General features: G+C 41.7%; 1 protein-coding gene across 3 annotated transcripts in view; it reads left to right on the top strand.

The window, feature by feature from the left end:
• F13A1 (coagulation factor XIII A chain) overlaps positions 1-23813 on the top strand; it is a 75996-nt gene extending 52183 nt beyond the window's left edge. Inside the window, exons 13-16 of one of the 3 annotated variants that reach the window (XM_054058637.1) lie at positions 1136-1296; positions 4252-4388; positions 8306-8456; positions 22613-23813. In XM_054058637.1, coding sequence (XP_053914612.1) covers positions 1136-1296; positions 4252-4388; positions 8306-8450 — 443 coding nt within the window. In that variant the 3' untranslated portion in view covers positions 8451-8456; positions 22613-23813. Of the gene's footprint in view, positions 1-1135; positions 1297-4251; positions 4389-8305; positions 9464-22612 lie in introns of those variants that run through there. The other 2 variants (XM_054058638.1, XM_009564176.2) reach the window with 2 other exon arrangements.
• The last annotated feature ends 1217 nt before the right edge of the window (positions 23814-25030 follow it).

Genomic DNA, 25030 nt, shown 5'->3' with positions numbered 1-25030 from the left:
ACCTTGCCTGATTTATAATTTACAGTTTGGGGTACAATGGTAAATTCTTTTAGAAGAGATACAGAGGAAGACTGAGGGAAGGACAGGGAGCACATGAAGTAAATTCCAGGTTGGCCTGGTAAATCCAGGTCAGGTGGTCACTAAGCAAATAGCTTTGAAACCAACTCAAGGAACTGGTTTTGATGTGAGTGATTAAAAGAGTGAAAAGGGGTGAATGTCATTTACCCGACTGTGTTTGCTTATCTCAGTGTGTACAGTGTAGCTCACAAATACAATACTAACAATGGATAACAACAATAATCAGAGTTAACAGATGGGAGGTCTTGGTATCTTTACTAGGGTTATAATGAACGTTTATAGAGGCAAGAGCTCCAGATCTACATATTCTGCCTGGTCACTTAGTTAGCACGTCTGCTTCTCTGCATCACATTCTCACACCATTGTTAGCCTGGGAACTGCAGTTCAATATAATTAAAATTAACGATTCCCTTCATCTCCTTCCTTCCAATAATTATCATCAGGGAGCACATGAAAGCTCTCTGGAGGGCATGCTGGTGACAGGAGGACCTTCTGGCTAAATTTTGCAGGCACATCCATTGTAGAACAAAGGCAGACATCCAGACATGCCTTGGAAAGCAGGTGGTCTCCCAAGTAGCCTATGTGGACTCACAACCTACAGTAGCTGCTCTGGTGGCATCCCTGGTGGCATTCCTCTGCCACAAAATAAGGCAGAGAAAATGAAGGAATAAAATGAAAGAGCAGATGTTTACAGGGATGACACTCAAAAACTGATTTGTATCTACATGCCCAGTAGATATTTATTGCCAGCCTTGCTTTTCACTTATTTTGTGGTAATGCCTGAAGATCTTCAGCAGGGACCTGGTTCCATGGTGATGAGCACAACCTAGAGGTTATGCACAAACCAGCCCTTGTCCCATAGAGCTCATGGCCTAAAAAGAAAGAGAGCAAGATGAGAGTGGAAAGATGAGGTAAAGAATTTAAGATAGTTTGGGCAATAAAAAATAGAAGTCATTTATTCCGAGGAACTCATGCAACCACCACTGGACATGGGGGAAGGAATAGTTAACCATTGGATTGCTTCAGATGTCTTTTTCTTCTTTCTTTTTCCCCTTAGCCAGTGCTTTTGATGTTGTGGTCAAATCAAATGAGTATCTGAGTGACCTGCTGGACCAAGCCTCCTTTCATTTCTTTGTGACAGCACGGATCAATGAAACAGGGAAGATTCTGGCCATGCAGAAGGCGACAGTCCTGGAAATTCCTGCCCTGCGAATCAAGGTAGCTCAGGACTGGGGAGAAAGGGAGTGACCACCATGCCTGTGGGCTGTTCTCTACAAGGCTTCATGTTGAATTCTGGAAATGGGGATGTATGTGTGAGTGTGCAAGTTAGACCTTCAGTCTAACAAGGGCCTTATAAAGCAGTGGCTGCCTGGAATGCACATGGTTGTACAGGTATGTTGTATATTGTGCTAAGTATCCCTACATTAAAGTCTGAGGCTGGCAGCATCACTGGTAGGGGAGGGCTGAAGTAAGGAGGGAGGGTAAAATACCTGAGAAAGCTTGAGTAACTCAAAGGTTAAGAGCGATTACTTACTCAAGTCTTTCAAGTCTTTACTTCAGAAGTCTATTATATTCAAAGCAACACAACACAGAGACCTCTTGCTGAAGAATGAAGGACATAGCTGTTGAGGTGAATTTGCTCAGAAAGCTCCTGCAGGTGTTGTGGGAAGCTTCTCCGGACTTGGATGGGCAGCACTGATTTGAGACCATGCTTTCAGGATTTCAGTGCTTTGCTGTCACTCTGTGAATGTACTGTCAGTGGAGTTCCCCAAAAGTTCAAGCAATTTTGCAGACAGTACTTATTACAATGTAGAAGTGTAATGCTTGTGATAGGACAAGGACCCTATCATGTGTAACGAAAGCAGGGCTGAGATTTAGAGTTCTCAACTCATAAGTTGGCATCCAAATAAATTGCCTCATTTTCAAAAGTGCTGATCCTTCATCTGCTTTGAATGATGTCATTTGTATCTGCTTTTCTCCTAATAATAAAAAAAAAAATCAGAACACCTGTTCAGGAAGCTTTGCAGCTCCCTAAAATTCAGAACCTTGAAATAAATCTAAGTTTATAGACCTATTTCTCCCTGTATATTCATTTGAACCAGCGTTCAGATCTCCATATAATAATTTATGTAGTAACCGTAGTCTTCTGCAGAAAGTACTTTTTAAAAACATAGTTTCAAACTACAGTGAAGTTTGCAAAAATCCACTCCATTTCATGGTCTGCAGAAATGTCACAATGATCTAATCAGATTGTTGGTATTTTCAAACAAAATTTTTTGGTTTCCTGAGTGTGTTAGAGAAGGCAAACAATATAGATAAAATCTACTTCAAATACCTGTCTTCAATAACCAGATTTTAAAAGCAGAGAGTTCTTTCAATTCAATACTTAAAACAAAACATCTTCAGCAGCATTCCCAGTTTCAGCTTCAAAATAGTTCATCCTCCCTACTGTTATGAAGAATGGATATTTAGTGTGTAGGATAGGTTGTTGTACAATAACCATGGTTTCTAGGAAAACTGAGTTTGTCTCTTCTGTGCTTCACTGTGATGTGTAGAAAATATGCTGAAATTTGAATAACAGGATTTTTTTAAGAGAGTGTGTGTGCACGTATATATACACCTATGTATTCATTTAGGAAACTTTGCTTCATTGCTTTTTTAAGAAATCTGTTTCCCTAGCTTTCTTGTCAGATTTCTTCATTGAATGTGACTGACAGACTGGAGTTCTTAGTATGAGAGTAACAGAGAAGAACAAAAAAAGTATTTCCCTTCATGTCTTCAGGTGCCCCTTTGATCTTTCTGTTGGGCTAAGGAGAGTGCCAGAGTTAACAGTTGAGGAAATTATGCCCTATTCTAATTTAGCTTGAGACCAGCTAAAAAAAAATAAGTTCAGCAAATATATATCATAGTCTCAGCTGCATGTGTGGGAGTTCAGGATGATTTTGAATGTTTCCATGAAACAATGATCTTAAATGGGCAATTAAGATAAGGAGGACATAAGACCTCTAATTGAGCTAGGACTTCTGAAAATGCCACTCGTGTCTTTTTGCAAATTCAGAAGGCTAAATGCTGTTGTTAGCTTACCTGTGAGCATCTTATCTTTTGCTCCAGTCAATATACCCGTATCTGGTCCAAAGGGATCCCTTAGACCCGTCTTTCCAGATTTTTGCAACCGTCGTGTGCCTTCAAAACTTGCCATAGGGCTGCAGGCCCCCTTTAAATCTATTGACAAGATGATTGGTTTTCTTAGTTACCTTTCTCAAAGCCCTTTAAAATAGTCCATGGACCAGCTGGGATCTGCCAGCAAAAGGTTGAAAATCCTTGCCTGAGCCTTTTCTTTTCTTGGAAAAATGTTGTGTTTATGGGGGGGCAAGGAGGAACAAAATCTCCATGCATGTAGACTTTGTTTAAAACCACTTTTGTTTGGAGATATTTTCTAGGCAGCTGTACTTCTGACACTGATCTGAAGGGACAGACAGATTCCTTAAGCTGTGTACTGTAACACATGTGGAAGTCAACGTGCTCATCAGTTTTGTGGTTTAATATTTTTCATAGCAAAATGTATTGCTTTTTCACTGTGTAAGGGTTTTGGAGGACAACTGGCTTTTGGGTCTACATAGAGTGCATGCACAGGGTTAGAAACCCTTCAGAGCATGAGAGGCGGTTGCAAGGCAGGAAGAGGATGAGCACAACACTTTTGGGGGGGTGCAAGCAATGTGACCTGGTGTTTCTGATTTAGGGTGAGACCTGCTTCTCTCTTCTGGAGCTTACATCCTGAGCATGCCATGAACTTCATGGTGGGGGGGAGCCTGGCGAGAAAGGCAGAATGTGGAAGAGAGGCTCTTTCCGCCAGTCTCGCTCTCATCTGGACACTCAGCTCCAGGACGGCGTACAGTGATTTCTGTTTTCTCTATGGAAACGAAAGCCTGCATTTTGACATGCCACGTGGCTTGAGGGAAAATTGCAATGGGTAGAAAAATCTGCAGTGGTACCTATAGGCCCAATCAACAATTTTCTCCTAACTAGGCGTCCTCTGCTTTGCTGCTTTGCTTTGTGTTCCGTTCCCCCTCCTCTTCTTCCTAGCAAGCACTGTGTAATTAAACCTGCAGATTTCTCCATGTGGCATCTTATTATTATCAACTTGTGGAGAGTTGCTCTTTCCATGTCTTGCAGACCCAAGGTGAGACAGTAGTTGGTAAAGAAATGTCTGTGACTGTGGAATTCACCAATCCTCTGAGACAAACCCTGGAAAATGTCACACTCCGCCTCGAGGGACCTGGCTTGCTGAGAACTGTGAAAAAGGAGTTCAGGTAAGGAAAAAAGCACAACTACCTGGGAGTTTGTCCCCCTGCTTGCTCACAAGAGACACTTAACTAACACTGTGTTGAGTAATTCAATTTAGACAGCCTCTCCTTACTTTAAAATTCAATACACAGGACAGCTATAGGTCTCAATAGTCAGAAGAACTCAGGCTGTCCAGAGAGACTGTGCGGATAGTCTATGAGAGCATTTCACCAGTGTTGGAGGAAGGAGTAATGATAGTGGGTAGTACCTAATGCAGCCTGAGTTTGCTTTTTGACTGTATTACATTATTTTTAGCACTTGACAATAACACCTACAAGTCGCTATCACAGAAAGAAAGACAGATTTATCCTACACACGAAGTGTTTACTGCCACTCGCTCAGTATGTGCAAATCAAGTCCTGTGCTGTTTTTCAAAAAGGGCTTTTTTCCGCTTATGTTAATCATGATTATACAAGACATTCAGATACCTCAGATGATCTTTGCAAGCTTATGTCAAGACATGAAGTGTGTGTTGGATGCAGCAGAGCCTGCTGGGATAGCTGCAGTGGGTGTATGAGGACACAGCTCCCCCAGGTAGTGCCACAGAGGGCTGCCTTGGCATAGAGATGTGCTCCGACACAGAGTGCTCCCAAGCCTGAGCAAAATGAAAGTCCTTCTGCCCCCTTCACTACACTCAGACCTGCACCTCTTAATGACACAATGGTACCTATATGCTAAGCAAGCTATTTCCTAAACCCTGTTTTCATTTGAGTTCAGTGTTAGAAGCCCAGCATTAGTCAGTTCCAGGATATATCACTGAGATCCTTGGAAAATTTCACGGCCATTTCTCAGTCTTGGGCAGCCAAAGCAATGTTATCTATCATTGCCTGAGCTGATGGTCCCCAGGTGTGTGCAAAAGAAGTTTGAAGAATTGCCTGTGCTTCAGCAGCTGCATAAATTGTCAGCATTATCAGCAGCCAGTAGGGGAGGTCTAAGTCTGATTGCACCTGGGCCAGTATAAAAAGATCAAAACCAGTCCCCAGAGTAGAACTGGATAAAAAAAAAAAGATGACTATAAAGGGGCATCATACTGTGCTTGCTTTGTGCACGTGGTATGCCATGGATATTGCTGAACATGACTCAGCACAGTCCACACAAGTTACACAAGCTGCAGCAATAGCCCTCATTGCTGCCCAGCCGTGCTAGCCTCCCCTGTTCTGCATCCTTCTTGATCCCAAAGCTGCCATGGGTTGCTCTCACTTCAAGGATGCAGAAGTTGTCAGGAGCATCCCAGGCACTAGGGCTGAGGAGAAAAATGACTCACAGAAGAGACGTCATCATGTTTTCCCCTTTTCAGTAGTGTGCTTGGCATCATTTAAAAAGGAAATGGATCAGCTTAGTCATTTTAAGATTTAACTTCTCTAAGATGAATGAAGGCTGCAGGTTATACACATGGAGGACAGAGCAGGGGGCAGTTGTAGTTTATTTAAATAATAATCACATTTGCCTCTGTGCATTCAGAGTGATAAATGGCTCCAGTGTGGTGATGGCTCAGCATATTACACAGAACCATTTATCACTGAATTCTCTCCCAGGAAAATGAGATTAGGGCAGCTTTACTCCATTTGCAAAGAGAATTAAACTTATCCTAGGCTTTCCCCACCCTTCCACCACTTCCTTGTCCATTGAGGACTGTCATATACAGGATGTGCCTTTTGTAATATTTTTGAAGATGAGACTTTTTACCTCTCTGTATTTTTAAGGTAGCTTTTCTGTGTCATATGAGTGACTCCACACAACAGGAATGCATGATCCAGCTGACAGAACACTGTTCTGAGAATGAAGTGGTTTGGGGGCTTTAGTCTTGACCATTGAGAAGAGCTGTATATAGAGTAATATTTAGCTATTAGCCTGAGACAGAGGATGAGCATAACTTATAGAAAAACTTTTGGCAGCAGCAGTTCCTACGTGGGGCATAGTCTTTACATGGCAAATAAGAATTAACCAGGCAGTGGTGGATATTATTAAAAGGATTTTAGCCAAGCATGCAATCACACTAGCAGGTAACTAATTTTGAGTGTTTCTACATGTCAAAGCTCAGCTAGTATTAGCATTTGTAGAGAGAAGTAAGTTATTTTAGAAGTACAAAAAGGTAGGGTTTTTTTTCCCAGCACTGCCATTTTCTTCCTGAACACACATATATGTATGTAAAAAATACATATGCAGAGATGATAGTTGTTTAAATCAGAGGTGGTAACACTGCCATCTCTCACTGGGGCACTGTGAAGATGTGGTCTGGAAACCTTCATCCTTGCAGAATCTGGCCCCTGAGTACTAAGAAAGCAAACAAAACCTTGTTGCCCAGCGAGTTTGTGTATTATCTTCCTCACTTTCCATACAGATCATCCCTTGCAGATAGTTACCAACAACTCTAAATTTTAAAAGGTATTTAGCTTTATGCAGCAAAGGAAGTCGTTGCTTTATTAAGGTACCATTTTAGTGGGCATCTGGTGGAGCAGGCAGGCCAGCTGATTGGAATAGAATATGTCTCCTTAAGAACAAAGATAAAAAGAAGGAAGACACTTGGTGGAAGCAGTCTGCACATGCTTACACCAAAAACGTGATCTTCCTCTGCTTCATCTTTTGTAAAACTAGGTTCATGTCCTGGCGTAACTATGACTGTATATGCAAAATGCAATGCAGTGCCATGTGAAGATATCTAAGCTAATATCTCAGGAGCTAGAATACCTTTCATTTTAGTAGGGGAAATTTTGCACTGAAACAAACGTTCAGCTAGAAGAATCCCTAATTCAGCTAGAAGGTTAACTAATTAAGGCTTCTTGTTTTGTAGTGACTTGTGCTAAGCCTGAGCAGTCAATTCTGTCTACACCCTGACACAGGACATGGCATCTGAGAGCCAAATCCTGCCAGATGAGAATTTGAAACAATGGCTAAAGTTTAGGCTTACTTTACTCTCACTTTATTCAGTTGTTTGCAGAATAGCATAGCCATGTGAGATGAGAACACTGGATAAATTCATAATCCTCTTAATGCTGAGGAAAAGAACATTCATTTTCATAAATAGCTTCCCTTCTACTTTAACTTCTCCATTAGCTCCTTTGGAGCAGCTCTATCCTGACATCCCCCAGACATAATCAATCAATATCAGCCTTCAAAATCTGCATGCAGAACATAGCGAAAGCACTGAGAAAACATAGAAACCCAGTACTCAAGTCTTCCCATGCATCCTAATTGTAGTGAAAATTGAAAATCAAGAGCAGAGTGGAATACAGTTGCTCTATAGTATGAGTTATCAATAGTATGAGTTATCAAGTCTAATACGTAATGTAAAAGAGTAATTGCTAACAGCAGGACTCCCAAGAACACTTTGGCTTATCTGTATGGACATGAAGAAGTCATCTGAACTGCCCAGTCGGGAGACCCTCTGTTGTTACAAATGTGCTAGAGTGCTACAGGGTAGGAGCTGGTGATGGGCTCAGTATCTCATCAGCACTGCATCAGATTTGCATGGAAACTCCCTAGTCACTTCAAAACAAGGACTTATTTAACCATTTAAGAAATCACAAACAGGCAATATGCTATAATAAAGAAGTAAAATTAAATTATAAAGTAGAAAAAGAAGTTAGCTGTAAAGAAGATCATTCTGAAAGTGATCGCAAGAAGAAGTGACAGGAGGCAGAGGAGAACCGCTTCATTTTGGAAATCTAAAATTAGCCTGGAGGAAAGGCTAGAAAAGGCATTGACAGAGTCAGTTCTGCAAGGAACAGAAGATATAAAGAATCATTTATAGAACACTTATGAGAATGAGTGAAACATAAAAAAATCGGAGATGTGTTATACCGCCCGCCTTCTGTTTCTCCAGTTGTGGGTCAGGTTGAGAGCACTGACTGACTGATCACAACATTTTCCTTTTTCCTTACAGGCAAATCCCAATGAACTCTACCTTGGTCTGGGAAGTAAAATTCACCCCAAAACGACCAGGGTTACGGAAGCTGATTGCAAGCCTGAATTGTGATGCTCTGAGGCATGTGTATGGCGAGCTGAACGTCCAGATTCAGAAACTATGAACAAAGGTGCTGCCTTAATCCCTCATTAAGCTGTATTTCAAAATATCACATTAGAGGGGAGGAAAAAAAAAAGCTAGACATCTACTCACTGTCCCTTTGGTGATCCTTGCGCTGAACAAAATTTGAAAAGGAAAAATAATCAGTAACACTGGGGAGAAATTGAAGAAGCACCTGGATAGTGAATGATTTAAAATTAGATACACGTAAATAAAGAAAATTCTAGGCCACATTATTCCTATAGTTCACTTGTATTTATGGTCTTCTGCATTAGTGCTGCAAGGGAATCTGGAAAGTTCTATTCACCAAAGAAGTCTGAACTTTAGTTTTAATTAGGGCCTGATATTTCACTGAAAAGGATAAAGAAAGAATCCAGTGTTATAAATTCTTAGACTGAATCACACAGCCTTTATAGAATCATAGAATTGTTTGTGTTCAAAGGGACCTCAAAGATCATCTAGTTCCAAACCCCCTGCCAAGGGCAGGGACACCACCCGCTAGACCAGTTTGCTCAAAACCCCACCCAACTTGGCCTTGAGCAGCTCCAGGAAAGAGGTACCCACAACTTCCCTGGGCGACCTGTGCCGGTGCCTCACCACAATCATAGTTAAGATTTTTTTTCCTTATATCTAATCTAAATCTACCTTCTTTAGTTTAAAGCTGTTACCCTTTTTCCTATCACTACATGCCATTGTAAAAAGTCCCGCCCCAGCTTTCTTGTAGGCCACCTTCAAGTACAAAAAGGCCTCTATAAGGTGTCCTCAGAGCCTTCTCTTCTCCAGGCTGAACAATCCCAAGTCTCTCAACCTGTCTTCATAGAAGAGACATTCCATCTTTATGGCCCTCCTCTGGACCTGTTCCAGCAGGTCCATGTCCTTCCTGTGTGGAGGATTTGAGAGCTGGATGGGAGTGCTCCAGGTGAGGGGGGTCTCATCAGAGCAGAGTAGAGGGGCAGTCACTTCACTTGACCTGCTGGCCATGTATCTTTTGATGCAGACCAGATATGTTTGGCCTTTTGGACAAACATATTGGCTAGTGTACATTATCAGCTAATCTCCAGCTTTTCATCCACCAGTGTTTCAAAGTCGTTCTCTGCAGGGTTGCTCTCAATTTCTTCATCCCCTAGACTGTAGTGATACTGGGGATTTCCCCAATCCAGACACAGGACTTTGTATTTAGCCTTGAACTTTATGAAGGCCCACTTCTCAAGCCTGTCAATGTTCATCTGGATGGCATCCCTGCCCTCCAGGATGTCAACTATGCCACAGTTTGGTGTCATTGGCAAACTTGCTGAGGGTACGCTCAATCTCACTGTGTCACTGACAAAGATGTTAAATGCCAGTCCTATTACTGACCCCTGAGGAATGCCACTCATCACCTGTCTCCACTTGGACATTGAGCTGTTGACTGCAACCCTTTGAGCACAATCATCCAGCCAATTCCTTGTCTACCTAGTTGCCTATCCATCAGATCCATGTCTCTCCAATTTAAAGACAACAGTGTCATGCAGGACAGTGCAAATGCTTTGCACAAGTCCAGGTAGATGACACAGGTTGCACTTCTCTTATCCAGCAATCTGTAACCCCATTGTAGGTCACCAAATTCATCAGGCATGATTTACCTTTAGTGAAGCCATTTTGGCTTTCACCAATCACTTCCTTATTTTCTGTGTGCCTTAGCAGAGTTTCCAGAAGGATCTGCTCCATGATCTTGCCTGGCACAGATGTGAGATTGATTTGCCTGTAGTTTCCCAGCTCTTCCTTTTTTCCCTTTTTAAAAGTGGGAGTCATGCTTCCCCTTTTCCAGTTAGTGGGAACTTCATCAGACTGCCATTTCTTCTCAGACATGATGGATATTGACTTATCAACTTCATCTGCCAATTACCTCAGGATGTGTGGATGCATCTGATCAGTTTCTATGGACTTGTGCACCTTCAGGTTCCTTACATGGTCTTTAATCTGATCTTCTCTTACAGCGGGCATTTTTTTGATCTTCCAGTCCCTGCCTTTGCTTCCTGTGACTTCAGTGGTATGGCTTGAGCCCTTGTCAGTGAAGGCTGAGGCAGAAAAGTCATTAAGTGGCTCAGTTTTCTCCATATCCCTGCCCTGCTTCCACCCTCTGTTAGCTTCCTTTTTGTTGAGTGTTTGAGTTGATCCCGGAGCACCCCCTTCGATCATGTAAGGCTTATGGTGGTTTTGCTTGACCTTACAGTGGATCATTCAGGCTGCAACAAAAACAGGTATGTCTACGTAAAGGGACTGCTTTATCTTAAAATAGTATAATGTTTGGATTCACAAAGAGCTCACTTTGCTGGAAGCATGCCAGTATGTGTTTATGTCCAGAATATTCCCAGCAACTTGTTTCCTCTTGCTACTTCCCCTCTGCTTTTTCTCTTACTCTTCCATGCGTACAGGCATCCACAAATATTCACTCTTTTATTTCATACCCTCATTCCAACCCATGCACGGTTGATACACTGTTCCTCTACTTGATGAAAATCCAGAGTTTTTCATGCCCCTGCTCAAAGTTTGTCACAACAAATTTGCGTTTCCCGGTCTGATCTCTTTCGTATGGTGTGGTCTCTCTTCGTCCTTCTCTGCTCTTTCTTCTTTTCTAAACATACCCTGTAGGCCCATTTTGTTCGTGTGAGAGAGAGAAGGAGTCTGTCCCAGTGCAATCCAGACTCTGCCAGCTGACAAAATGGGTGAAGGAGAGATGAGTGCAGGGATCAGCCTGAGAGTCTTCTCCTGCCAGTCCAACAAGACTAGCAAATATCCTGCAGTGGAGCTGTCACGTGGGCATGAATCTAAACTAAACAATGCCTGAAAGTTTCCTGGGAATCATGGCTATTGCAGAATGAAGTCCTGTTACATGAGCAACGCCAGGAAGATACAGGATCAGAAACTCAGCTGCAAATTTAATAAAGATGTATTTTGAGAATCGGAAACTACACAAGCTGGGTCTATTTCCTGCCTGTGAGATGCAACAAGGCTTCCTAAGGCATTGCTTCTTCCCTGAGGCCCTTCTGGCCAAGAGGCTGCTCTGAATCTTTGGTTTCCATTAGTCTTCCATGCAGGGTACTCCTCCATCTTACACCATATACCCTATTGTGCTAGAGTGTGTGTGTCTGTGTTTGCGTGTTCATTCCTCATCTACCCTGAAATTCTTCTCAGGATCTTTTGCCACGAGGCAAAGATGCTCGTGCTACAAGCTGCAACAACTCCTTTCCACTGACCACAGCGTGTATCACTGTGACTTGTACTCATGGCACAGTTGAGCTAACTAAGCTTTACAAAAAGTTGAAAGGAGCTTCATGCTTACCAAACACTGAGGCTTTGTTGTGCTTCTGGCCATGTCATTTTGTGGTCTGGTTAGTGACAAAACAAGGGACATGTCTTGCCTTCTCCTTCTCTTCTTGACACTTATTGCTTCATGAAAAAACTGTGATCAGCTGTTAAAAATATGCAAGTCTTTGGAGAAGAGAAAGGCAGGCTGCTCTTTTGTTGAAGTATGTGGAACAAAGCAAAGATTAATACCACCTCATATGTTAAATGGGTACCCCTGGATATAGAAACATCAGACTTTTGGGACTTTCACTTCAGGCATGGACATGCACTCATTTTGTACAGCTTATATGACTGCATCAGAAACTCTGCAATGTCCAAGTCTCACATATAAGTCCTCTGGGTACAAAGGACTGAACAGTGTGTTATAAATGCAAGGTGACCACCTCTGTTAAGTAATTAAGCAGGCTTACCAGAGCCTATATCATCTAATAAAATTATCCATTTTTGCTCTTGCCTATAAACCTGCTTTCCATTCCAGACTTTTTATAACCACAGTGTAATAAGAATTTGAAATAAAGCATGTCTGATTACACTTAGGTCTTGTGTTCTGTATTTTGATCTGCTTCTACATAGCAACACTACAGGCAGCACTTGCTTCATCTTAATTGTAGAAGTTAAAAAATTCTCTTCTGAGCCATGCTAACAAAGGTGCTCCTTTTTTGGTGCTAAGGACAATTCCCAATCTTTCTATAAATGAACAAAAAAGGAAAAAAATACGGGCTCAGTTTAATGATTGACCTTTTTCTTTCCTTCTGTTTTAACAAGTGACTGCCTAATGTAATGCAGAAGGTGACAGTTTGCAGAGCACATCACAGTGCCAGCAAAGAGAATCCTCAGATTCCCCTGGAAATTGCTTTAACATGTCAGAGCCCATTAAGAGACCAGTATGCTCCTAATGAAACCTTACCTACAAGTGTGCTTCTCTCAGCTAAATATTTCAAGGCATTTTACTAACAGTTGTTAAGCCGAATGATGTTCATCAGGAGATATGAAGTATTTTCATTGATAGTTTATAGAGGGGTATACTGAAGAAAAGAGAAGCTCAGTGATGACTGTGAAGGAGGCCTGGGAATAGAGGCCAAGGATGTCATCAGTTCTTGGCATTACCAGTGATGTTGCTGTGAACAGAGCTACTCACAGAAAAATGAGTACAAAATGAGGACAGCCTCCAGGATTTCAGCCACTCATCACCCGGTGGATAGGCTGTCACGTGAATCATGGGCAAAATCTGACTGAAGATGCAGTGAATGCTGTGATAGCACTGTATGTACGCATAGGAAGTAATCAATAATAAGGTCAGATTTAGAGGATCTTTGAACCTGAAAAGAGTTGGAGGTCAAACTCTTCAACTGAGGATCTCTTCTGAGTGGGGTGAACTTGTGTCCTCAGCACAAATATTACATCTCAGAGGTGCATTGGGGAGGAAAAACTTCAAAACCACAGATTCCACATTCCAGCTGCTCAGAGAAGCCAAGTACAAACAAAAGTCTGTTCACTGCTGAGAGCTCACCTCATTTGTTACCAACTTGGTATATCCAAGATACAGAGCTTGTTGCTTCAATTCTCATGAATTTGTCATATTCGAAATGTTGTTATGAGCAAAAGGAAATATACTTTACATGCAGACCTAGGAAGAATATATTTTTAGTCTTGTTAAAAATAATTCAATCAAAGAATTATTATTAGCTGAGATAATTAGGTGGTGCATTTATATTCTTGTGTTTTTATTACAATAATAGTAATACTTATAGTCCAAATTATATCAGGTAAAATTGACACACATTTTTAGCACAGTCTTCTGTCTCTGCTTTTATATATACCAGTATACTGCACCTCTGACATCTCCAGTCTGGTGTAGTGGCAAGTCATCATTGTCACAGGTCCTCCACCAAACACAATCCGACACTAGCAGTGAGAGTTTCTTTTCCTCTTCGCTGGGATAGGCACAACTGAAAATTTGTCCCTCTTCACCATATGATCCACTAGAGGTCATTTTTACATGCTTACTAAGACAATCCACATCCTGTTCTTTCTTCATTGATTCACAGCTCCACAATAGACTCAAATTTGCTATATGGGATGCATATTACTTGTGCTAGGTCCTCGTCACTTGTTCTCCTTTGTTACATCAACCCATTGCTTTCATGTTTGTCCTTGTTTCTCTGGAGCTGGTGGAGGCTGCTGGCCCTGGCTTCTGAATTTAGGTGATGGTGTGATGGAGGAAGATGACCAGGTCAGAGAGGGTGGGAAAAGCATCTGAACTTGTTCAAACCAAAATTAATAGCCCCATCATGAAAGAGAAAAGCCAAAGTATACTGTGAGTGCTGATGACAGGAGAGGGCTTGTCCCATATATTGGAGCTGGCATGATAGCTGGTACCAAGTAGGGATACAATATGTACATCGGAGTAGCACCTGTAGTGGAAGGTAGTGCTTAAGAAAAGCTAAGAGGTTTTGACACACAGATGAGAAGAATTTAATCAATGCTTAAAGGGAAATCTGAAGAATTGAGTTGAATATTAAGAAAGAAAACAAAACCTGCATGCTAAAGAGGGAAAACATGGCCAAAATGGTGCAAAGGGAAGATTCCTGGTGGGGACAGGTTGGGAGAAGAGCAAGGTGTAAGAGAGGAAGGTCTCAAGACCATGTTGCCTAATGCAGGGAATTGACAGGAGATACTGGTAGTGGTGCCAGAAGGCAGATCTCCTGGCAGTCGCTGGAACTGGATGTGGGCTGGCAGCACAGAGATTCATCCCCTTTGCAGGTAGTTCTGTAGCCTATGCTGTGCCTAGTCTCAGGAGCAAGCTCTGTGCACAAGGAGGGTAAGGGAAAGTCAGAAAGTGGGTTGGGTGCTGGAAGGTTGGGCACCATAAGGCAATCAGCGGTTGAAAAAAAAGTGGTCAGTGTATGTTATGAGGAAATCCAGGCTGGGCTCAACATTTTCCTTAAGTCATCTGCTATTCAGCCCAAGCATTGTAGTATTTATCTTGCCTCCACAGTATTAGTCTGGGAATAAAACAGATCCTTCACAACTGATCACTCGATTCCTGCTCAGATTTTGGCTAATATACAGCTCATACTAAGGTGTGATTTTGCTGGGAACAGTGCTGTTAAGTCAAAGCAAGAACAACTTGTAGGCAGGATACCATGGACAGGGAGGGCAAGACATCATGATGCAGTTCTTATCAGCTGTACCTTGCAATCTCCCACTGCTGTAATATTCATATATTGACTGTATGACAATTTCTTCAGAATCTACTAACTTATGGAAATGGTGTAGATCAGTTTTCCAACTTTAGAGGTATAAACACATCAACTTACCCAAAAGTCTTTTGAAGTGGATCCAACAGTGGCCAGAACGCTGAGGCTTTAATGCTTCCCGGTGTGATACAGGGGATATCCACAAGGTGATGGTAGAGGAAGAATGACCATTTCTTCTGTTGACTAAGTAACTGTTTTGTTTATATATGCATGAGCTGCAAGTTATGAATTAGAGAAATTGTGAGTTAGAAATCTCGGTAATGAAGCTATTAATAGGTGAACTCTTTTATATGTGCATGAGCTGCAAGTTATGAATTAGAGAAATTGTGAGTTAGAAATCTCGGTAATTAAGCTATTAATAGGTGAACTCTTATGTTGTACTAGTTTATACAAAGGGGATTTAGCCCTTTTTTAAAGTGTTTATTTTCTTTCCTAGTGTGTTCATAAAGTAAAGTTGAATTTACAGGGTATGTTATCCTGTAAATTTGAGTGATTCAAATGGATTATAGCACCCCTGATCATGAAAAGTAGGAAATATCTAGTCTAATGAAAGCTGTAGTAGCAATGAGTGGCACTGCAGATGCAGATAATTTGCCTGTGTTACAGTAGGTTCCTTATTGGGCATGGTCTCCCTGGTAGCTTTGGTGGCTTTTTCTTCTGTGAGCTTTTGCAGATTTGTTAGCTTTTAGTACCTACTATGCTTGTGAAAAGAGTTCCCCAGGTGTGCTACTGACAGATATGAAGAACCATCTCATATTTACTCTGAATCTCATTCCCCTACTGACCTCCTTTATGCCATGTATCTATGGTACTGGAAGAATCAGGAAGAAGTTCTTCCCTCTCCATGTCGTCTATAATTTCATAGATATCTGTACTGTATTTCTCCCAAATCATGTTTTGGAGACTTAGGAGTCCTACTTTAGGGCACGGAAAGTGTTCCACGCTTATGGTCATTCTTGTTTCTCTTTTCTTCGCTGGGTTTTATATCACTTTAAGTACCACTTACAAATAAGACACTTTTTTTAAGCATCTATATTTTGAATGGACAGTGTTAATGAGTGAATGACCTACATGTGCAAGGAAAGTATGGCTCCTTTGGGATCCAGGTTCATTAGGTTAAACCTGGACCCAGCTATGCCTGAAATCATAGAATCATAGAATCACCAGGTTGGGAAGGACCTACTGGATCATCGAGTCCAACTATTCCTAACACTCCCTAAACCATGTCCCTAAGCACTTCATACACCCGTTCCTTAAACACCTCCAGGGAAGGTGACTCAACCACCTTCCTGGGCAGCCTGTTCCAGTGCCCAATGACTCTTTCTGTGAAGAATTTTTTTCTGACATCCAGCCTGAACCTCCCCTGGCAGAGCTTCAGGCCATTCCCCCTTGTCCTGTCCTCTGTCACTTGGGAAATAAATGGATTCAAAACCTGTCCTGGCTGCAAGTTCTGCACAGTCAAGGTTGAACACATTTTGTTCTTTAGCATGGAGTGTTTCCTTAAATTCCCCACTGTCTTATACAACCACCAGTGGGATTGCCCTTAAAAAGACGATGGATGGGCTTTCTGCAACAATTTACTAACAAGGATTAGTTGATTAGGATCAACTTTTGAAAAAATACAGCTGATTTTTCATCACTATGTGGATTCATAGGGTTCTGAGATGCTCTTGAATGTTATCGACATTCTGCTTTTCTTTAAAGTAAATACATCTCAGTATCACAGTGTTACGTGCCCTTCAGGTTGTTCTTTCTGATTGCAAGATTCCTTTGTTTGGAAATAGCCTGCAGAATAATAGTGAAATGCTGTTATGAATTTCAGACAGCTGAACAGCCAAAACTTCATAGAAAAAGGGGTAAATCCTGCAAGCTGTAACTTAGTTTTAGGATTGTTAATCTATTCTTGCATTAGTAAGTTTAACAGGAGCAGATCTGTAGAGTGAAATGGATAATGTCAAGTACTCCATAGCTACACTGTGATTTGGATGATTCATATTGGTCTTACCCATCTGGTCTGAACGGCTATGACCACTTGGAGAGCCTTTGGTATACTCTTCAATCCCCTTTTTCAGACAGAACTGAGCTGAAAAAATGTGTGCTCCAAGGCCTTTCTGATACAAACCAAAGCACTATAAGCTGTTGTTTCAAAAACGCGTTCCTGGTCAGAGCGTGGGGAGAATGGTCAAGAGCTCAGTGCCTGTGACAACTGCGTGACAAAGATCTGCCTGGTTAGTGCAATCCAAGAGCATTGAAGCATTTGATGTTTCACTGTGTAGGTGTACTGGTATGAAAGTACCCACACAACTGCAGCCCACTCCTCTAGGAGGCACTGTACCCTGCAAGCAGTAACCAACATGCACCTCCAGAAGTGTTAGAATAAACTAAGCATATAAATTAAATAAATATAAATACAGTATCTATAATAGATAATATTTATAAATATGTATAAGCTAAATATATACATATATAGTATTAAGAATATTAACATTAAGGGGAAAAAAATCATTTCCCACAGGTCCAGCTTCTTATAAACATGAATTCCTGGTGCCCTCTACAGAGTGGCATGCTCTGACCTGGTTTGATCATTGAAAGTACCTTTACACTAATTTATCTGTATCTGTTTTCATAACTGTACCAAGATGCATGTTTGGGGAGCTAGTATACTTTTAACCAAATTAAATATATAACATCAGTGACGAACACTGCCTCTAAATCCCATTTGGAGATGTAGAAGTTTACCCTTCCTATTTGCTTAGAAGTTTTTTGGGTTTGTGGTCCTTTATAAAGGAAACAACTTGAGCTAATTTAGGGACTGTTATATAGATGATTGTTCCAAAGTCTCTGCTGCCTAATCAGCTGAGTTTATAGGAAGACATTTTTGTGTATTGAGATAAGCTTTGCACAAGGCTGTTATAAACCCCGCTGCAACATGCTAGTGAATTATTTCTGCTTTTCAACTGGTTAAGTAAGGTAGCCACAGTTTTGCATTACAAAACAATGCGCTCCAATCATCTAGCTCTGGAAGAGAGTTTGACTAATAAAACTTATTCCCAAAGCTCTGTTGGCCTCATCACCATTGCTGCTACCCAAGAAAAAATACCTTTGTGTTCAGAGACGCTTAGCATTGGGGAAGTGTCATCGTCAAACTGCAAATTAGCTTGCATCCAACTGTGGTTACAACTGAAGGTGTGAGGCTAGGCGTATGGGAAGAGCCATCATTTTGAGGAAAAAGGGGGGGGAAAGCAGACTTCAAACTGTAGGATGTCAGGTATATAAGAAATTAAAATAAATATTAAATGGCTTATTGCTGTCTTTCTAGTGAAGCTGGATAACATCAAGATGTTCTTGTAAAATATCACTTTTTCTGGGAAACGGCCTTTAATTTGTTCAGACGTTCATTAGCTGGACTTCTAAAATTCCACTGAGACAATGGACCCAGGTAAAGACACTACATTCATCTTTGCAGTACTTCAACTCCTTTCTAGTGTAGATAAAATATATCAGCTTCGTCTCTCTCCATCATCATGCTTTCCACAGCTCTGTCCATCCCTAGTTCAGCTCTTCAGTGTGGTCCCGAAGCCACGCCGGTATTATGCACACTGTGCCCTGTTTGCCCTGGGTTACATACACAGAGTGAGCTGGAGGAAGTCCAAGGTGCTAGTACATCCACCTATACTTCCTCCCACGTTTTACAGCTATTCTTAGAGATGTATGACGTCAATTCTTTGTAGAAGGAGATAATCCTCAGTAATCGATTTCTGATTGTCACCATATACTATCCTATAGGCTCAACCAGATCCCTCCATGACCAGTTAATTTTTGAAGTCCTGAGAAAACAGTTTGTGTTGGAGGCTAGTTGTTGACATGTATGTTTCCTTCATTCAGCAGTTTGGTTGTTAAATCCTATAAGGCACAGAATGCTGAAAAGTCTTGCATGTGATTTTTAAGGATTAGACAAGGATTACCAGAGGGAAAATTAGACAAGTAGGGACAATGATGAGGGATAGGGGCAGAAGAGACCGTATCAAGTACAACACAGAAATGCTGGCAGGCAAACTGGTTATGCAGTTTTCTTTCTGATGTCTATAATTCCTGGCACCAAATGAGTCTTGGTTCCTTTACGTCACTGCTCAAACAAACAGTGATTGAATACCTCTCTCCCTGGGAACAAGAAGGGGACTTTATGGCTCACATCCTTTGTTGTGTGGTGAAAACATCTCTATTGCCCTCCACACCATTCACAGGATCACAGAATGGTTTGGGTTGGAAGACATCTTAAAGATCATCCAGTTCCAACTTCTCTAAGCAACCTGTTCCAGTGTCTTGCCACCCTCATCGTGAAGAATTTCTTCCTAATGTCTAATCTAAATCTGATGTAGTCACCCCACCATAGAAAGACACTAAGTTGGTTAGGTAGGACTTGTCCTTAGTGAAGCCATGCTGGCTGTCTCAAATCACCTCTCTGTCCTCCATGTGCTTTAGCATAGCTTCTAGGAGCATCTGTTCCATGATCTTCCCAGGCACAGAGGTGAGGCTGGCAGTAGTCAGCCAGGTCAGTAGTTCCCAGGTCATCTTTTCCATCCATTTTATAAATGGGCACAATATTGTCCTTCTTCCAGTCACCAGGGACTTCTCCTGACTGCCATGACTTTCAGATATCATGGAGAGTGGCCTGGCAAACACATTTGCCAATTCCCTTAGGACTGTGGGATGCATCTCATCATGTCCCATAGACCTATATATGTTTCGGTTCCTCAATTGCTCACAAACCTGATCTTCCCCTACAGTGGGAGGAGCTATAACTCCCCTGATCTCCATCTTGCTGTTCATTCACCCAGGAGGTGTGAGGAGAGCACTTGCCAGTGAAGACTGAGGCAAAAGAGTTATTGAATACCTCAGTTTTCTCCTCATCACCATTTTTTTTCATCAGTAGGGGTATGTTTTCTTTAACCTTCCTTTTCTGGTTTACATAGCTGTAGAAGATTTTCTTGTTAGTCTTTGCTTCCTTTGCCAAGTTCAGCTCTAGCTGAGCCTTGGCTTTCCTGACCTCATCCCTACACAACCAGGCAGCATCTCTATACTCTTCCCAAGTTACTTTTCTTCAAAATGCTGTAATAAATGCTTTGTAGAGATAACATTATTCATTTGGACTGGGAATGATGAGAAATACTGTCTTTCCCATCAGTATTCTGGAAATGCCTAGGAAGTTATCCACCCTGGCACCATCATTATTCTCATTCATCACAGCTGGAGCTCCCCTCTAAGGAGAGGTATCAGGCAGCTGCCAGGACAAAAGCTCTGATATCAAGAATTTATTAGACTTATTTCTGTAGACTGGTGGAGGGAATAGCTGCAATGGCTCTACGGTCATTGGAGCTGCCCAGACTCCTCTACGGAGATATTTTCTCTTCCTGTGAAGGGCTGGTTTAGGTTCATTGCTGCCAGAACTTAGCTATCCTTCAGGAAGTGCCAACTCAGGCGTCCAAGCTGCCAGCCATGTAGTATTTGGGACAGATACAGAAGTCCTATTTTGCTCATTGCAGAAGACGCATCTTTTGGCCATCCTAAATCAAATGTCCTCTAAGAACAATTTTCCTTAGGTAACATTTATGGAGACTAATTGTATTGAGCTGGATGCCTTCATTTTATTTCAGTTTTCTTCTGCTTTTTGCTGAATGAATGTTATAACAGTGACACCGTTATAGCTGAGCAGCAAAAGACATGTAATGGGCTTGCTTTGCTTTCAAGCAGATCACCTGGAAGATCTTGGCTAGATACTGTTACCAGTCACTTAAGTATTTTAGTGCACTAGAGCGGTGTGAACTTGTTCTATCACATCTTCCTTACTGAACATGGAATGTGTATTACTCAGTGTCTAAGCAAAAATAGGCAAGAGTGGCCACTCTGGCTTTTACATTCAGTGCAGAATTATGCAATTAATGAGAAGCACACACAGCCTATAGTACCTATAGTATCAGATCCAGTAAACCAGTCTGTATTGAAAAGAAAGTGGGGTTTATTTTTCTTTTTTTCTATGTGAGTGCCTTTCTGTGACAACAATAGTTTTGCCTAGCTTTTCTTTAGCTGCTTTTCATGATTCTAAGCAGGCTTGTGTTTGGGAACTCCTGTAACAGATTGTGACATTTTTGCGTCTGACTTTTTTTGTCTGGTATTTCTGCTTCTGATCTGGTTTTGCCACAGTGTTGGAGAAATTGATGAGCGCCTAAATTGTACTTGCCGCTAGGGATGCCACTGTGCAATTTACTTGATGGGTTGATTTGTCAAATGGGGTGCTGCCTGACCTGATCAGGGACTAGATCCTATGCAGTTATGAAAGGGGTCATTTAATGGAATGTGAAGAATGGATGAGCTAAGATATCACACAAAAAAACTTGGGAGGGTAGAAGTGTTGCATTTCACTTATGTACTTTTGTGGCACTGCTGCCTGCAACATTGCTCACATCTGTGTACCTCTTACTGTCCCAAAGGGCCTGACGCTATGAGCTTTCAATAAAAGCATAGTTAACATAGTTAATTTTTCCAAGCAACTTAGAACAATGGTGGCCAATTTGGGAAGGTGATGCATCTCCTTGCAGTGTCAGAGGAGGGCTGGGTACGAAGTGGCCACCCTCCTTCCCATATCACCCAAAAGCCTTCTGTCCTCCCCACTGCCTCAGAAGTGCTTCACATGAGCTCAGCTCCAGAACTGAAAGCCCTTTAAATGGTGGTATTTAAAGAGGGTTTCAGCTGTTGCAATTTTTTTAGCCTATAGGTCTTTTCTTTTGCACAAAACTTGTCCATAAAAAGAACGGTGCTTAGGAATAGTAGTACTGGTGGGCTGCATGCTGCCCATTCAGCTTCAGTTTAAAGCTGCAATCCTTTCAAGATTTTAGCAGCTCTGTGCCCCCTAATTCTATCTGTTTTGTGCACAACTGACAGTCCAACCATCTAAACAAAGTCCGTTAAATTTGTCTTCCTAGATACTTGCTTTCCCTTACTCTTGCTGGGGTCTACATAGAAGGCATTAACAGGTCACAAAGTCAAGCGCTGAGATATAGGAGTGCATGACTGATTCATGCAAAGTCAGCCCTTTTGCAGTCATCACCATTGTATATACCAATTACGCATTTTTTTCCCTCAGGAATAGTCTCTACCTTCCCCAGGATGGGTGGGTGAGTGGTGGTGCATGAAGGAAGACAGTGAAGCGAGTGCAACCTCTGCCTGCTGATCTCAGCCTTGTCTCTTCCAGGACTTAGGGACAATGTAGTGGATAAGGATTAGAAGAAGAACAAGATGAGGTTCATGACTGTTTAGGCTGTGTATGCCCTCACTGGCACTGGATTCCTTGGGAGTGGACTAGTGGGTCCACCTAGGATGAGTGATTAGGTGTTTGCAGCTTTGGAGGATGGATTGCAGGCACAAAGCTCCTGTGTGCAGAGGTACCATACCCATTGGTGCAGGAGAAGTTAACAAGCGTCACACTCTGAACCATAAAATGTAACAGGAAGTCTAACTCCTCCCAAAAATCAGCTGTTAATTGATCAACCCAATTTTCCAGGTAACTTTTGGCTTTCACCATTCTGTGTACTACGGGGATTATCTGAAAACAAAAGAAGAGCCCAAGAAGAAAGAGTAACTCCGCTTTCTGAATCTTGAATCTCTGCTCTTGAATCATCAGTGAAAAAGAAAAGCAGGGCAAGCTGGGTGTGCGGTACACCTTGACTCCTTCCTCCTGCCCTGGCTGAAGGTCCCTCTCTCCTTTCCTGGCGTTACTGAATTTGGGACAGAAACTTCAAACACGTTGCAATGTCCACAAAAAAACAAAAGGAGCAGATGTCATAGGGATGGAGGGTAGAAGGTAAAAATCCTGGCCAAGGGGTGGGTCATCTCAGGATGTCGTAGCAGTGGTGGGAAATACCCCTTTCAACTCTGAATATTTGTGGCAACACTCAGTGGGGGTGGGCTGTCTGCACCAGCAGCTTGAGAGTGGGAGTATCTCATGCTGCTTTCAGCAGGACAATAGTGGCTGAAACAATGGGCCACTGCAATAACTAAATTTACAAAGACTTGATTGTGCAGTTCTTATCATTTTTTTATTTTAATGATCTATTATATTAATTGATATTGCATATCTGGATGGCTGAACATTTTCGTCTTCCAGTAGGATCAGGGCTTTAAAGCAAATCTCAGCCTGGTGAACTTCCCTAGGAAAAGTCACCACCAACAAGGTTGCTGGATTTGGATAATCTGGATGTGTATGTGTGACAGAGTTCAGAGACTGTCAGTCCTTTAGCCCCACATCAAGCCTACCACCTTGGGGCTTTCATGCAACTCAAATCCAGGGTGATGGAGCTGAAGCCTGGTTTTGAAGACTGACATAGCTCAAATTAGTTTGGCAAGTGGCTGTAGCAGCAGAGATCAGAAAATCCAATCCCATCCACTTTTCTTGGCCATAAAGACCCATCACCGTGATTGGTGAGGGGAGAGAGAGACAGAGTCAAGTTTGCACTTCTCTCTCTGTCACTTAAAAATAAGAGATGTGAAACAACAAATAATTAAAAGCCCACAGTGTTTTTCTCCCTCCTGTTTTATTTCTTTTGCTTCATGAATTTTGAGGCATATTTTTGATGTCTGGTTGGGTTACAGTAGATCTATCCACACTTGCAATCCACCCTGTCAGGCTCCTGGTAGAGGATATGGGGCAAATAAGTCAGTTCCAGAAGCAGCACTAGTCTCCTTAGGGCGCACAAGAAGAGGTACACAATGACACAAAGAAGGGCTGGTAAATCTTCTTCAAAAGTCTGGCTGGTTATTCATTGCTGTAACATATACTAACTTCAGGGGATTTCCAAAAATCTACAGGAAAATGAAGGGGATTAATAGGAATAAACCAGAGAATCTGAACCAGGACCATAGCTTCATATAACAGGAATGAAGTGAACCCACTACTGAAGCCAGAGAAAATGGGAAACATTTCTGCTTTTAAGTCATTTTCCAAGGGAGGCAATGAAGTGAACCAGACAGAGCTGGAAGGTAAATCAGGACAAATCAGCTCTGCAGCTGACTTTGGGGCATCCTTGTGCAAGCCAATTCTCTATTTTGTGTCCTGAGAAAGGGAAGGGATTGTACTGCTTGCAAGCACTGCCTGGAACCAAGGATCAAAGCTGAGCCACAGACTCCAGAAAGTGATTCTCAGAACAATCACTGCTGTTTTTTTCACAAAAACTTCACACTTGCACAGAAAATAAAAATGGGGAAAAATGATAAGAACAAACAAAATTCTAAAGCATGAGCTAATTCTAATACTTGGCTTCAAATGAAAAACTGAGTGGTGGTCTGAAAGTTGGGGATTTTTCCCCAAAGCCTTACTTGGGCTGTGAATTTTTTTAAGTCTTAGAAACTTGGTATTCTTACACTCAATTATTATAAATTCTGTATGTAATGTAGAAGTAGGTAGAGGAGATGAAGTTAGCCTGTCTGTTTACATTTCCAGGAACAAATGACCCAGATAGTTGTTTTCAGTGAGGGTTGATTTGCAGAGAGGTGCAGGGTTCTTGTTTTAAGGGTACTGAGAAAAAATTGCTTGGTTCCCGCTGACTTCAGTGAAAGCACATGGCTCCTCTCAAGAAGACATGTGTCTTACCAGAACACGTACAAGAGTATTGATAATGTGCCAGCTTTTAAAACAATCAGTATTAACTATGTTTTGTTGCATTGTAAAGATAGGTAGAAGTAATACCAAAAGCAGGTCTTGTGTCAGAGTTGGACTAGCTTACATCAGGTCTTGGTTTGGCTTTGTGCTCTTCATTGAGTAAGAGGTACTATTTGACTGAAACAGAGAGATCTATTTTAATTAGCCCAGGTTGGATGCTTACATCCTGAGTCTTTGATAAATTTTATTTGATACTAGTGTGAACACTGAACTTGACATGGCTATGTTATCTTTGACTCAGAAATTTTTCTTGAGTAGTACATC

The sequence above is a fragment of the Cuculus canorus genome, chromosome 2 (assembly GCF_017976375.1).
Source record: "Cuculus canorus isolate bCucCan1 chromosome 2, bCucCan1.pri, whole genome shotgun sequence".
Taxonomy (NCBI): Eukaryota; Metazoa; Chordata; class Aves; order Cuculiformes; family Cuculidae; genus Cuculus; species Cuculus canorus.
Note: the sequence above shows the minus strand (reverse complement) of the source record. Positions and strands in the feature narration are given on the sequence as shown.